The following is a 12,024-nucleotide window of genomic DNA, read 5'->3' as shown; positions in this document are numbered from 1 at the left end:
CACACTAGTAAAGTAATGCTTAAAATTCTCCAAGCCAGGCTTCAGCAATACGTGAACCATGAACTTCCAGATGTACAAGCTGGTTTTAGAAAAGGCAGAGGATATTTGGCAAAACTAATACAATTATGTAAAGTTTAAAAATAAAATAAAATTTAAAAAATAAATAAATAAATAATTAATGAAAAAAATAATAAAAAGAAATTCCATTAAAAAAAAGAAAAAGAAAAGGCAGAGGAACCATAGATCAAATTGCCAACATCCACTGGATCATCAAAAAAGCAAGAGAGTTCCAGAAAAACAGCTATTTCTGCTTTCTTGACTATGCCAAAGCCTTTGACTGTGTGGATCACAATAAACTGTGGAAAATTCTGAGACAGATGGGAATACCAGACCACCTGACTTACCTCTTGAGAAACCTATATTAAGGTCAGGAAGCAGCAGTTAGAACTGGACATGGAACAACAGACTGGTTCCAAATAGGAAAAGGAGTACGTCAAGGCTGTATATTGTCACCCTGCTTATTTAACTTCTATGCAGAGTACATCATGAGAAACGCTGGACTGGAAGAAACACAAGTAGGAATCAAGATTGCTGGGAGAAATATCAATAACCTCAGATTTGCAGATGACACCACCCTTATGGCAGAAAGTGAAGAGGAACTAAAAAGCCTCTTGATGAAAGTGAAAGAGGAGAGTGAAAAAGTTGGCTTAAAGCTCAACATTCAGAAAACTAAGATCATGGCACCTGGTCCCATCACTTCATGGGAAATAGATGGAGAAACAGTGGACATAGTGTCAGACTTTATTTTTCTGGGCTCCAAAATCACTGCAGATGGTGACTGAAGCCATGAAATTAAAAGACGCTTACTCCTTGGAAGAAAAGTTGTGACCAACCTAGATAGCATATTCAAAAGCAGAGACATTACTTTGCCAACAAAGGTCTGTCTGGTCAAGGCTATGGTTTTTCCAGTGGTTATGTATGGATGTGAGAGTTGGACTATAAAGAAAGCTAAGTGCTGAAGAGCTGATGCTTGTGAACTGTGGTGTTGGAGAAGACTCTTGAGAGTCCCTTGGACTGCAAGGAGATCCCACCAGTCCATCCTAAAGGACATCAGTCCTGGGTGTTCATTGGAAGGACTGATGCTAAAGCTGAAACTCCAATACTTTGGCCACTTCATGAGAAGAGTTGACTCATTGGAAAAGACTCTGATGCTGGGAGGGATTGGGGGCAGGAGAAGGGGACGACAGAGGATGAGATGGCAGGATGGCATCACTGACTCGATGGACGTGAGTCTGAGTGAACTCTGGGAGTTGGTGATGGACAGGGAGGCCTGGCATGCTTCGATTCATTGGGTTGCAAAGAGTCGGACACGACTGAGGACTGAACTGAAGTGCCTGACAGACAGTCTTATTCCATAGCACAGCACATAGTCTGTGTGTCTCCAGCATCAAAGACAGTTATGAACACAGCGGGTGGGAGATACGTAGTTTTGAACAATTACTCTTACTGTCTTACGTCTCACAACTCCTACAAACTATAGTTCAGAAATTTCCTTTTGTAAGTGGAACAGCGGGGTCCCCACGGTAGATTAGAGCTGCAGGGATGCTCTGCGAGCCACACGTGGGTGAAATGCACAGCAGCACTGAGGTCTGGGCTCCACCCATGACGACAGCCTCCCTGCTCAAGGGGCTGCCACTGGGGGATGGAATTATCAGGGCTTCCGGGGGATTCTCAAAGGGAAAGCAAGGTGACTCCTGCTTCATCTGACCCTACAGAGTCAAACTCCTGTCTCTGAGCCAGAGAAACAGCAACTTAAAGAGGAAACATACATCAAATCCAGGTTTCCACTATAGTGAAACTGGCCTCTTCTTGGTTCATGAAGGTTCCAAGGAACATGCCTGAAACAGAAAAAAAAAGAGAAATGTAAAAACTTTGTATTTTACTATTATATAATATTAGATTATACAATATTATTTAAATGAATACAAAATGAAATCCAGCAACCAATAGTACAGCATTCACAATACCCAGTATATCCATTTAAAGTTTACTAGGTGTGCCAAACTCACTCTCCAAAACAAACAAAGGAATCCAGAAAAAAAAATTGAGCAACAGACATAAAGCCAGAAATGACATATAGGTTGAAACTGGCAAAAAAAAAAAAATATTAACAAGGTATAACAAACATATACCATATCTTTAATAAGTAAATAAAAGCAAGACCATAATGAAGAAAATGGAAGATATAAAAAGGATTCCAAAGAACTTCTAAATTTTAAAAAATATAATATCTGAAATCAAAAATACTCTAGATGCAATGAAGAGCAGGAAATGAAAAATATACCACTAATACTAACAACAGAACAGAAATAGGAATAGATCCCAGGATGTTTTAAGATAGAGCAAAAGAAATTACCCAAACTGGAAAACAGGAAAAAACACTAAGTGTTAAAATGAACAAAGCATCAGTAATATGTGGGATCTTATCAAGAAGTCCAAGTCCCAGGGGAAAAGGGGAGATAAAATTATTGGAAGAAATAGGAAGTTTTACCAAATTTTGGTAAATTGATGGAAACTATAAACCTACAGTCCCAAGAACTCCAATGAACCACAAGTTGGAGGGCGGGGGGATCGACACCATAATGCATCAGAAGCAAATAGCTGAAAAGCAATGACAAAGAAAAAGTCTTAAAAGCAACCAGAGAGAGGAAAACAAGAAATTACACAAATAATTATTTAAAAAATATAAGAACTACAGAAGACTTGTCATCAGATAATGTGTAAGTCAGAAGATAACAAAGAAACATATTTAAAGTGCTGAAAATGAAGCACCAAACAACAAAAAAATCAGTCTAAAGTGCTTTACCCAGTGACATTATCCCTCAGAATTTAAGATGAAAGAGAAATATTCCTCAAAGAAATGAAATCTAAGATGATTCATGATCAGCTGACTTGGGGAAGTCTCTCAGCAGAAAGAAATGACACCCGGTGGGAACAGTCATCCGCACCAAGGAATGAAGAGCATCAACAAGAGGTGAACGTACACCCGGTGGGAACAGTCATCTGCACCAAGGAATGAAGAGCATCAACAGAGGTGAACGGACGCGTAAATGAAGAAGACACTTTTGTCACCTTAAATTTATCTCAAATATAAACAGATGTTCAAACCAGGAAAAGAATGTATCACGAATTTCATAGTTTAAAACAGTAAGACACGTGACACGGCCCGGCACAAAGGGGAGATGTAGATATATGAGGGTAAGATTCTGTGGGACCGGCACGTTATTGTTAGAAAAGAGGACAAGTTAGAATTTAGGTAAAGAACTTTCTATAAGAACTTAGGGAACAAATCCAAGATCCTTAAAAAAATGATTCAATATCCCACTTTTAACAGTGGACACATCATCCAGACAGAAAATCAATACGGAAAACTGGACCCGAACTACACGTGAGACCATGTGGTTTTTGATGGAATTACACACAGTGATGGGGATGAACAAGCTAAAATATGGCAGATCATGGAGGAATCTCACAAACAAGATCTTGAGCAGAAGATCAGACACAAGAGTCAAGGCTGTACGACTCCAGGTGCATAAAGTTCAAAAGAGGCCAAAGTGATGCATGTGTTGTAACACAAGCTCCGCCACTCCTCTGCTGGGTGGCCCTGGCTGCAGGCGATGGGAAAGCTTCTGAGGCCTGACATGGCCAGGCTATAGGAGCATGTTCATGCGACTGAGCTCATGGAGCGCAGTGCTTATGCATTGGACACACGCCGAACTTCAAGAAAATGCGACTGTGAAAGTGAAGACGGCAATGAAGCCAGGCTTCAGCAGTACATGGACCGTGAACTTCCAGATGTTCAAGCTGGATTTAGAAATGGCAGAGGAACCAGAGACCAAATTGCCAACATGTGCTGGATCATCAAAACAGCAAGAGACTTCCAGAAACACATCTACTGCTTTATTGACTCCGCCACAGCCTTTGACTGTATGGATCACAACAAACTGTGGAAAATTCTTCCAGGAGGAGGCAGGAGGAGAAGGGGACAACAGAGGACGAGATGGTTGGATGGCATCACTGACTCGATGGACATGAGTTTGGGTGAACTCTGGGAGTTGGTGATGGACACGGAGACCTGGCGTGCTGCAGTTCATGGGGTCGCAGAGTCGGACAGGACTGAGTGATTGAACTGAACATTACCAGTGAGGGTGTGCTAGGTAACATTCTGCACCCTGTGCCCCCCCACCCCAACAGCACTTGACTGCTGAGCTTGCATTCAGGGCTCACCACCCCTCCCCCAACACCTGCTATCTCTCGGGCTGGAATCTCACCATTCTAGCTCTGGGGCTCCAGTTCGCCAACCGCAGATCCTGGGATTTCTCATTGCACACCCACACACACCGCCCACACCCGCCCTCCACCTGCTGGCCCTGCTTCTCTGAGAAGGCTCCTAACACAGCTGATGACATTCATTCAGAGCAGATGGCCAGGGCTGAAGCTGGCTGCCGGAGCCAGGGTTGGTAGCAGCACTCTCTGTAAGTGATGGCTCACCGGAGGCTCTGTTTTGATGAGCTTGAGAGTCAAAACCTGCAGAAGCCCCAGGGTTCTCACTGTGAAGGTCTAAGACAAATCCCTCTCACTTCCCACGGGGTTAGGGGAGAGTGGGTATTTTAAAGCATGTCCAGGCTCTTCTGTCCTTGACAAATGCCCGCCCTCAGCCGAGAGTACCGTTGCCAGAGCTGCAGGGGACGTTCCCGAGACGACCACCAGGAGGAAGAGGAGCACGCAGAGCCGGCCTTGCGCGGTCAGCTCAGGGCCGAGACCCACCGAGGCCGACGGCACTCGGCCTCCGCCCTCCCCTCGCAGCGCGTCTACAGGCTCCCAGAGAGAAGGGGTTACAGCCAGAGGCACTCTAGGATTCAGGCCCTGCTCAGGGGGAATCTCCAGGGAAAGCCAAAGGTGGCGGGGAGACAGCAGCAAGGACCCAAGAGGACTTCTGCTGACACCAGTTACAGGGCAGCCCCGCACGCCAGACCGATGCAACAGCTCACACACAGGCCTGCTGCGCCAGGCCCTCTCGCCCGCGCCAGCGTGCCTGGCTTTCGACAGAAAGCTGTAAGACAGACAGAAACAAAGAGCACCGCTAAGGAGGCAAAGCGGATGAGAACCAGGCTTCGACATGGGAGACACTGTGGAATTACCAGACCGGGAGCTTAAAACAACTCTGCCTCAGGTGCTAAAGGAGGGAGTGGACAGCGGGCAAGGTGGGCAACATGAGCAGAGACGGAAACAGAGAATAGGAAGGAAGCAGTGGCACACAAGGGCTGGCGCCCGGACGGGCTCAGCTGCCACAGGCCACAGGAAGAAGGCGCGAGCCCGAGACAGGGCAGGAACACCCTGAAACGGAGCTGCAAAGAGCAAAGAACACGGGAGGAAGGAGGAGAGCATCCGAGTCCTGTGGGACAGCACCGGTGTGACAGAAGCACCAGAGGAGCTTCAAGGGAGAAAGGAAAGAAGAAACAGTCTAAGAAGTAACATTCCAACAACTTCCCAAGGGAAGCTGCTGCTGCTAAGTCCCTTCAGTCATGTCCGACTCTGCGCAACCCCAGAGATGGCAGCCCACCAGGCTCCCCGGTCCCTGGGATTCTCCAGGCAGGAACACAGGAGTGGGTTGCCATTTCCTTCTCCAATGCATGAAAGTGAAAAGTGAACGTGAAGTCGCTCAGTCGTCTCTGACTCTTAGCGACCCCACAGAAGGGCAGTTGTCAAACCACAGATCCAGGAAGCTTGGCGAACACAAAGCAGGGCAAACACATTTAGAGACCTGTATGAAAGGGCATCACAAACCACAAGCGCTGTGCTGGTACGAGAAGGAGTGGTTGTCAGTGTCTGTCGCACAGAGTGGAGAAAGTCAAGAGAGAAAAATCAATATGGTCTATTAACACACACATATGGAATCTAGAAAACTGACATTGCGGGGCAGGAACAGAGACACAGATGGTAGAAGGGCCTCGTGGGCACAGGCTGCGTGGGGGGAGGAGAGGCTGGGACGGACTGAGAGGCTGGGACTGACACACTACAGTGAAGAAAGTGAGACTGTTAGTCGCTCAGTCGTGACCCCGTGGACTGTAGCCCGCCAGGCTCCTCCGTCCATGGAATTCTCTAGGTGAGAATACTGGAGGAGGTTGCCATTCCCTTCTCCAGGGGATCTTCCTGACCCAAGGATGGAACCCAGGTCTCCCACATTGCAGGGAGATACTTTACCATCCGAGCCACAAGAAAAACCCCAATATATACATGACTATGTGTTAAACAGACAGCTAGTGGGAAGCTGCGGTATAGCACAGGGAGCTCAGCTTGGGGCTCTGTGATGACCGAGAGGCTGAGATGGAGGGTGGGAGGGAGGCTCAGGAGGGAGGGATAAGTGTATATGTATAGCTGATTCACGCTGCTGTACAGCAGAAACTGACACAACATCGTAAAGCGAATATACTCTAATAAAAAAAGGGGGAGGGAGGGAGAGGGATGAACTGGGACTTTGGGGTTAGTAGATGCAAACTATCACATTTAGAATAGATAAAAATAAGGTCGTGCTCTATAGCACAGGGCTACCCTGGTAGCTCAGTTGGTCAAGAATCTGCCTGCGATGCAGGAGACCCCAGTTTGTTTCCCGGGTCGGGAAGATCCCCTGGAGAAGGGAAAGGCTACCCACTCCAGTGTTCTTGGGCTTCCCTTGTGGCTCAGCTGGTAAAGAATCTGTCTGCAATGTGGGAGACCTGGGTTTGATCCCTGGGTTGGGAAGATCCCCTGGAGAATGGACAGGCTGCCTGCTCCAGGATTCTGGCCTGGAGAATTCCACGGACAGTCCATGGGGTCACAAAGGGTCGGACGTGACTGAGTGACTATAGCACAGGGAACTTTACCCAATCTCCTAGGATAAACCATAATGAAAATGATTTTAAAATTTATGTATGTGTATAACTGAGTCAGTTTGCTGTAGAGTAGCAATTAGCACAACCCTGGTGGTTTAGATAAAAAAGAATCCACCTGCGATATGGGACACCTGGGTTGAATCCCTGGGTGGGGAAGAGCGCCTGGAAAACGGAAATGGCAACCCACTCCAGTATTCTTGCCTGGAGAATCCCATGGACAGAGCATCCTGGCAGGTTACAGTCCATGGGGTTGCAGAGAGTCGGACATGACTGAACGACTAATACTTTCCACAAAAACTTTTGTAGATCAACCATACTTCAATTTAAAAACTGTATATATATATATATGTAAAGACAGTGCAGTCTTTTCTACAAAATGCAAGCACTGTGCTGCTGCTTTATTCTGAGATAATGTTCTGCTTTGAGTGACTCAGAGCGTCTTATAGTTTATGAAACAATGGTGATAATTTTTATATTTCTAAACAAGGACACTAAAACAGACAAAACTTGGCAGTCTTATTTCAACCACAAACGTTTTACGATTTTACCAGCTCATGACACTTTCAATGGCCGTCGCACTGATCGCGGTAGGATATCATTTTCAGGTCTGTAGCACAGTGGTTCCCTGTTTTACAGAATGTAACAGTGCGTGAAGTTTCAGTGTCTGAATCACGCTGTACAAAAGCGCCAGCACAATGAGGAAACAAAGAAGGAAAGTGATGTGTAAAAGGTTTTATGACAATTTGGGGGAAAATGCTTTGAAACCTCATTCCCCATCATTTGCCAAATTAAAATCCAAATATTTAAAATACAGTTTTTTTTTTTTTTTCCTAACCTCACACGTTAAAAATCAAGTCACTGAAAAGGACACAAATGGAGCTCTCCAAACAGTAACGGAGGGCGCTTTCTAAGCTTGGAAGGTGGAAAAGAAGTCCGCCATGTTTGTTCCTTCTTCGCTTCAGTGAACACAGTGAGGACAATCCCAGCATTCTCCAGGCCTGATTCTCAGTGAGATGGGATTTCCCTGGCACTCATCACTGGGCCGACTCTGCCCACACGGCAGCTCTCCAAGGAGGGTGGGGCCCGCTGCCTAGACCCCCGGGACCGAGGGGACGCTGGGCTGCAGCCGCCCGGGACAGGAGACCGCGGCGTGCAGGCCGGAGCAAGCCTGCTGAGACGCACGGCGCAGGAGCGGGCTCCACTCATGGGGCCGGGAGCCCGCGACGCCCAGCGGAGGCCGGTGCAAGGGCCGCGGCAGCCCGCACTCACGTGGTGACGGTGTTGAAGCCGCAGGCCTTCAGCTTCAGGAGGCTGTCCTTCCAGTAGTCCCGGGGCACGCGGAAGTAGTGGATGGTGCCCGACAGGATGAGGAAAGGCATGTTCCCCAGTGTGAAGTTGGAGCCCCTCACCTGCAGACCCACAAGCCGCTCACTGACGTGTGAGGGCCTCAGGAGAGCCTCGACCACGCTGCAGGGACACAGGAGGTGTGTGACTCCCACAGAGGCGGGCCCGTCGCGAGGGTCTCTCTTCCAGGGCCCTGCCCTCAGACCCACCTCTCTGGGAGGCCTTCTTGCAACGCGGACGTTACCAGGAACCTGGAAGTCAGGCTCAGGAGGCCCGCCAACCTCACCAGGAACAAGAAGGCCTGCATCCTAGACAGACCGGACGGGCAGAGGTCAGGGCCCGGGGCCGGGAAGGAGTGGCTGCCGGGAGAGGCCAGGCCTTGGAGGCCAGGGGGCTGGGGGCGGGCAGGCCTGCAAAGCTATCCTGGGTTCCAGACACTCCAAGGCCAGGTCTCCTGCTGGGACGGAGGTGGGCTGCACAGACAGGCTCCTCCTGAACCATGGGGTCTTCAGACACCCCTGACTTTTTAGAGATGACCAAGCCTCAAGGAAGCTTTATAAACAAAATCATCTTGGGTAATTTGCCAGAGACATTTTCCGGCTGAGTGACTCTCAGGGCTCAGTGTCCAGCTGAGAACACCGGCTGGCCCGGCCTCTGGGCCCCAGTCATCTCCGCCCACCGCCCCCAACCCCTCCCCCACACCGCGGCCCATGACTTTCTTCAGGGAACAGGAACCGCCGTGGGGGCCCACCTAGCAATGAGGGGTGTCCCTGGGGACCTGACAGGGGGGTGTCAGGGAGGTCATGGGGAGGGTGGACCCAGATCCAAGTGACAGGCCCCAGACTCACAGTGCAGATGACCCCCACCCTAGACCCGCTCCCCCAACAGGCCGTCCCAGGGGAGCACATAAGGAGAGGGACCCCAAAACCGCCAGGACCCCGCCCTGGGCCTCCTCTGGAGCTCCCTGTAGACCAATGGCCCACTGAGGCCTCTCTCAGGACCCAAGTGGTGCCCAACCCACTGTGGACTCTGGGCAGCCTGCACCCACCCATCTCCCTCTGAGACCCGCCCCCACTGCCAGAACCCCTTTCCCTTCCTGCACCCCTCCCCTTCCTGCACCTGTCTCCCCTCCTGCACCCCTCCCCCTCCTGCACCCCTCCCCCTCCTGCACCTGTCTCCCCCTCCTGCACCTGTCTCCCCTCCTGCACCTGTCTCCCCTGTCTCCCCTCCAGCACCTGTCTCCCCTCCTGCACCCCTCCCCCTCCTGCACCTGTCTCCCCCTCCTGCACCTGTCTCCCCCTCCTGTACCTGTCTCCCCTCCTGCACCTGTCTCCCCCTCCTGCACCTGTCTCCCCTCCTGCACCTGTCTCCCCTCCCCCTCCAGCACCTGTCTCCCCTCCTGCACCCCTCCCCCTCCTGCACCTGTCTCCCCCTCCTGTACCTGTCTCCCCTCCTGCACCTGTCTCCCCCTCCTGCACCTGTCTCCCCTCCTGCACCTGTCTCCCCTGTCTGCACCCCTCCCCCTCCAGCACCTGTCTCCCCTCCTGCACCCCTCCCCCTCCTGCACCTGTCTCCCCCTCCTGTACCTGTCTCCCCTCCTGCACCTGTCTCCCCCTCCTGCACCTGTCTCCCCTCCTGCACCCCTCCCCCTCCTGCACCTGTCTCTCCTGTCTGCACCCCTCCCCTTCCCGCACCCCTCCTGCATCTGTCTCCCCTCTCCTGCACCCTCTCCTCCGTCTGCACCATTCCCCCAGGACCCCGCGCAGTAGCGGCCATCCCCTTGGCACGGTCGCCTCACATCCCTGCCCGAGGCTCTGAGAGCAGGATGGTCCTTTCCTGGACTTTGGGTCCAGCTGGAGCGCCTCTCAGGCCCGGCGACATCCCCAGGGCAGGTCAGGCTCTTGCCAGACCGACCCTGAAACCGCCAAGTCCCAGGCCACGCCAGCGAACCTGAAGCCCAGAGCTCTTCTGGCTCCAGACCAGCCGGACCGGCAAGGCGGACGCCAAAGTGGAGTCGGGAGTGGGGCCAGCGGGGCGGGGCGAGGCTGTGGGGGTGGGGCTGAGGCCTCACTTGGGCAGACACGCCCCTCCCCCTGCGGGGCCACGGGCTTGGCTACAGCCCTCCAGGCTGGTCTGTGCAAATCCAGATTCAGGCTCTGAGAGCAGCTTTGTTATTCAGTCGCTCAGCGTGCCCCTGCCGACTCTTTGGGACCCCATGGACTGCAGCACGCCAGGCCTCCCTGTCCATCACCAACTCCCAGAGTTTACTCAAACTCATGTCCATCGAGTCGGTGATGCCATCCAACCATCTCATCCTGTGTCGTCCCTGTCTCCTCCTGCCCTCATCTTTCCCAGCGTCAGGGTCTTTTCAAATGAGTCAGCTCTTCGCATCAGGTGGCCAAAGTATTGAAGTTTCAGCTTCAACATCAGTCCTTCCAATGAATATTCAGGACTGATTTCCTTTAGGATGGACTGGTTGGATCTCCTTGCAGTCCAAGGGACTCTCAAGAGTCTTCTCCAACACCACAGTTCAAAAGCATCAATTCTTCGGAGCTCAGCTTTCTTTATAGTCCAACTCTCACATCCATACATGACTACTGGAAAAACCATACATCGCTTTCTCTAGATGGACCTTTGTTGGCAAAGTGATGTCTCTGCTTTTTAAAATGTTGTCTAGGTTGGTCATAGCTTTTTTTCCAAGGAGCAAGCATCTTTTAATTTCATGGCGGCAGTCACCATCTGCAGTGATTTTGGAGTCCAAGAAAATAAACTCATGTTTTCATTTTCCCCCCATCTATTTGCCATGAACTGGTGGGACCAGATACCATGATCTTAGTTTTCTGAATGTTGAGTTTTAAGCCAGCTTTTTCATTCTCCTCTTTCACTTCCATCAAGAGGTGTTGGGGGCCAGAGTGAGGCACTCAGCCCGTGGCAAATTAATATCCTATTAATTTTAATTATACCTTCAGGGGATTAATAGACGATCTTCCTGTTTGCTTTAACTTCCGCAATAATCCAAAGAGTTTTATTACACCCACTAAAGAAGGGTGCATTGGGGCCTCTACAAAAATAATTATAACAGATTCCTCAAAAATAGATTCCCAGTCTTTACGTCATCGGGTAGTTTGGGTATTAGTGGCCCGCTTGCCTGGGATCCATGACCCTTATGTGACCCTACGCTTTACACCCCCTCCCGGTTATCCAAAGTGTTATAAGGTTGCTCCTTCAGATGAAGTGTGGAAGACCATAGATGGCCGTACTGGGTATCCGACTTGGACAACTTGTACTTATAGTTCAAGGATTGATTATAGGATACAAGGCGGTGGGAATTATACTATTCAGGACTGGAGCAACCCAAATCCAGGTGAGGATCCATTGATCAAGATAACATTTAAAGGCAGATTTGAGAATTGGAATAGGATTCCTCTTCCTTGGCCTACACAAGCCAGTAGATGGCATATTAACCAATTTGTTCCTCCTATGCTGTCGTATACAGCTAAAAGCAAAACCTATTGGCAGCCTGAGATTTGGAGAGCCCTTGCTGCTACTGCCCCCGTTTCTTTATCTCGCCCAGATAACGATTCCACTTATTCTGTTTTAGCTTGTTTACCCTCGCCTTATGTTTTCCTTTTTACTAATGACTCCAACAAACTTAATGTACGCATGAATTATTCAGGTGGACCTAACGTGGTAACTTGTGAACAATGTATGCTTTCATCCTGTTTGACCCCTCAATATAATGTTTGCT

General features: G+C 49.9%; 1 protein-coding gene across 4 annotated transcripts in view; it reads right to left on the bottom strand.

Annotated features, from left to right (window-relative positions):
* The window catches only part of LOC133227177 (beta-galactosidase-1-like protein 2), a 33,038-nt gene extending 22,597 nt beyond the window's left edge, over positions 1-10,441 (bottom strand). For 2 of the 4 annotated variants that reach the window (XM_061381653.1, XM_061381655.1), the window contains exons 1-4: positions 10,075-10,196; positions 8,486-8,584; positions 8,202-8,399; positions 1,830-1,898 (exon numbers count right to left, since the gene is read on the bottom strand). In XM_061381653.1, coding sequence (XP_061237637.1) covers positions 1,830-1,898; positions 8,202-8,399; positions 8,486-8,584; positions 10,075-10,157 — 449 coding nt within the window. In that variant the 5' untranslated portion in view covers positions 10,158-10,196. Of the gene's footprint in view, positions 1-1,829; positions 1,899-8,201; positions 8,400-8,485; positions 8,585-10,074; positions 10,197-10,226 lie in introns of those variants that run through there. The other 2 variants (XM_061381657.1, XM_061381656.1) reach the window with 2 other exon arrangements.
* Positions 10,442-12,024: the final 1,583 nt, after the last annotated feature.

The sequence above is a fragment of the Bos javanicus genome, chromosome 15 (genome assembly GCF_032452875.1).
Source record: "Bos javanicus breed banteng chromosome 15, ARS-OSU_banteng_1.0, whole genome shotgun sequence".
NCBI classification, from domain to species: Eukaryota; Metazoa; Chordata; class Mammalia; order Artiodactyla; family Bovidae; genus Bos; species Bos javanicus.
Note: the sequence above shows the minus strand (reverse complement) of the source record. Positions and strands in the feature narration are given on the sequence as shown.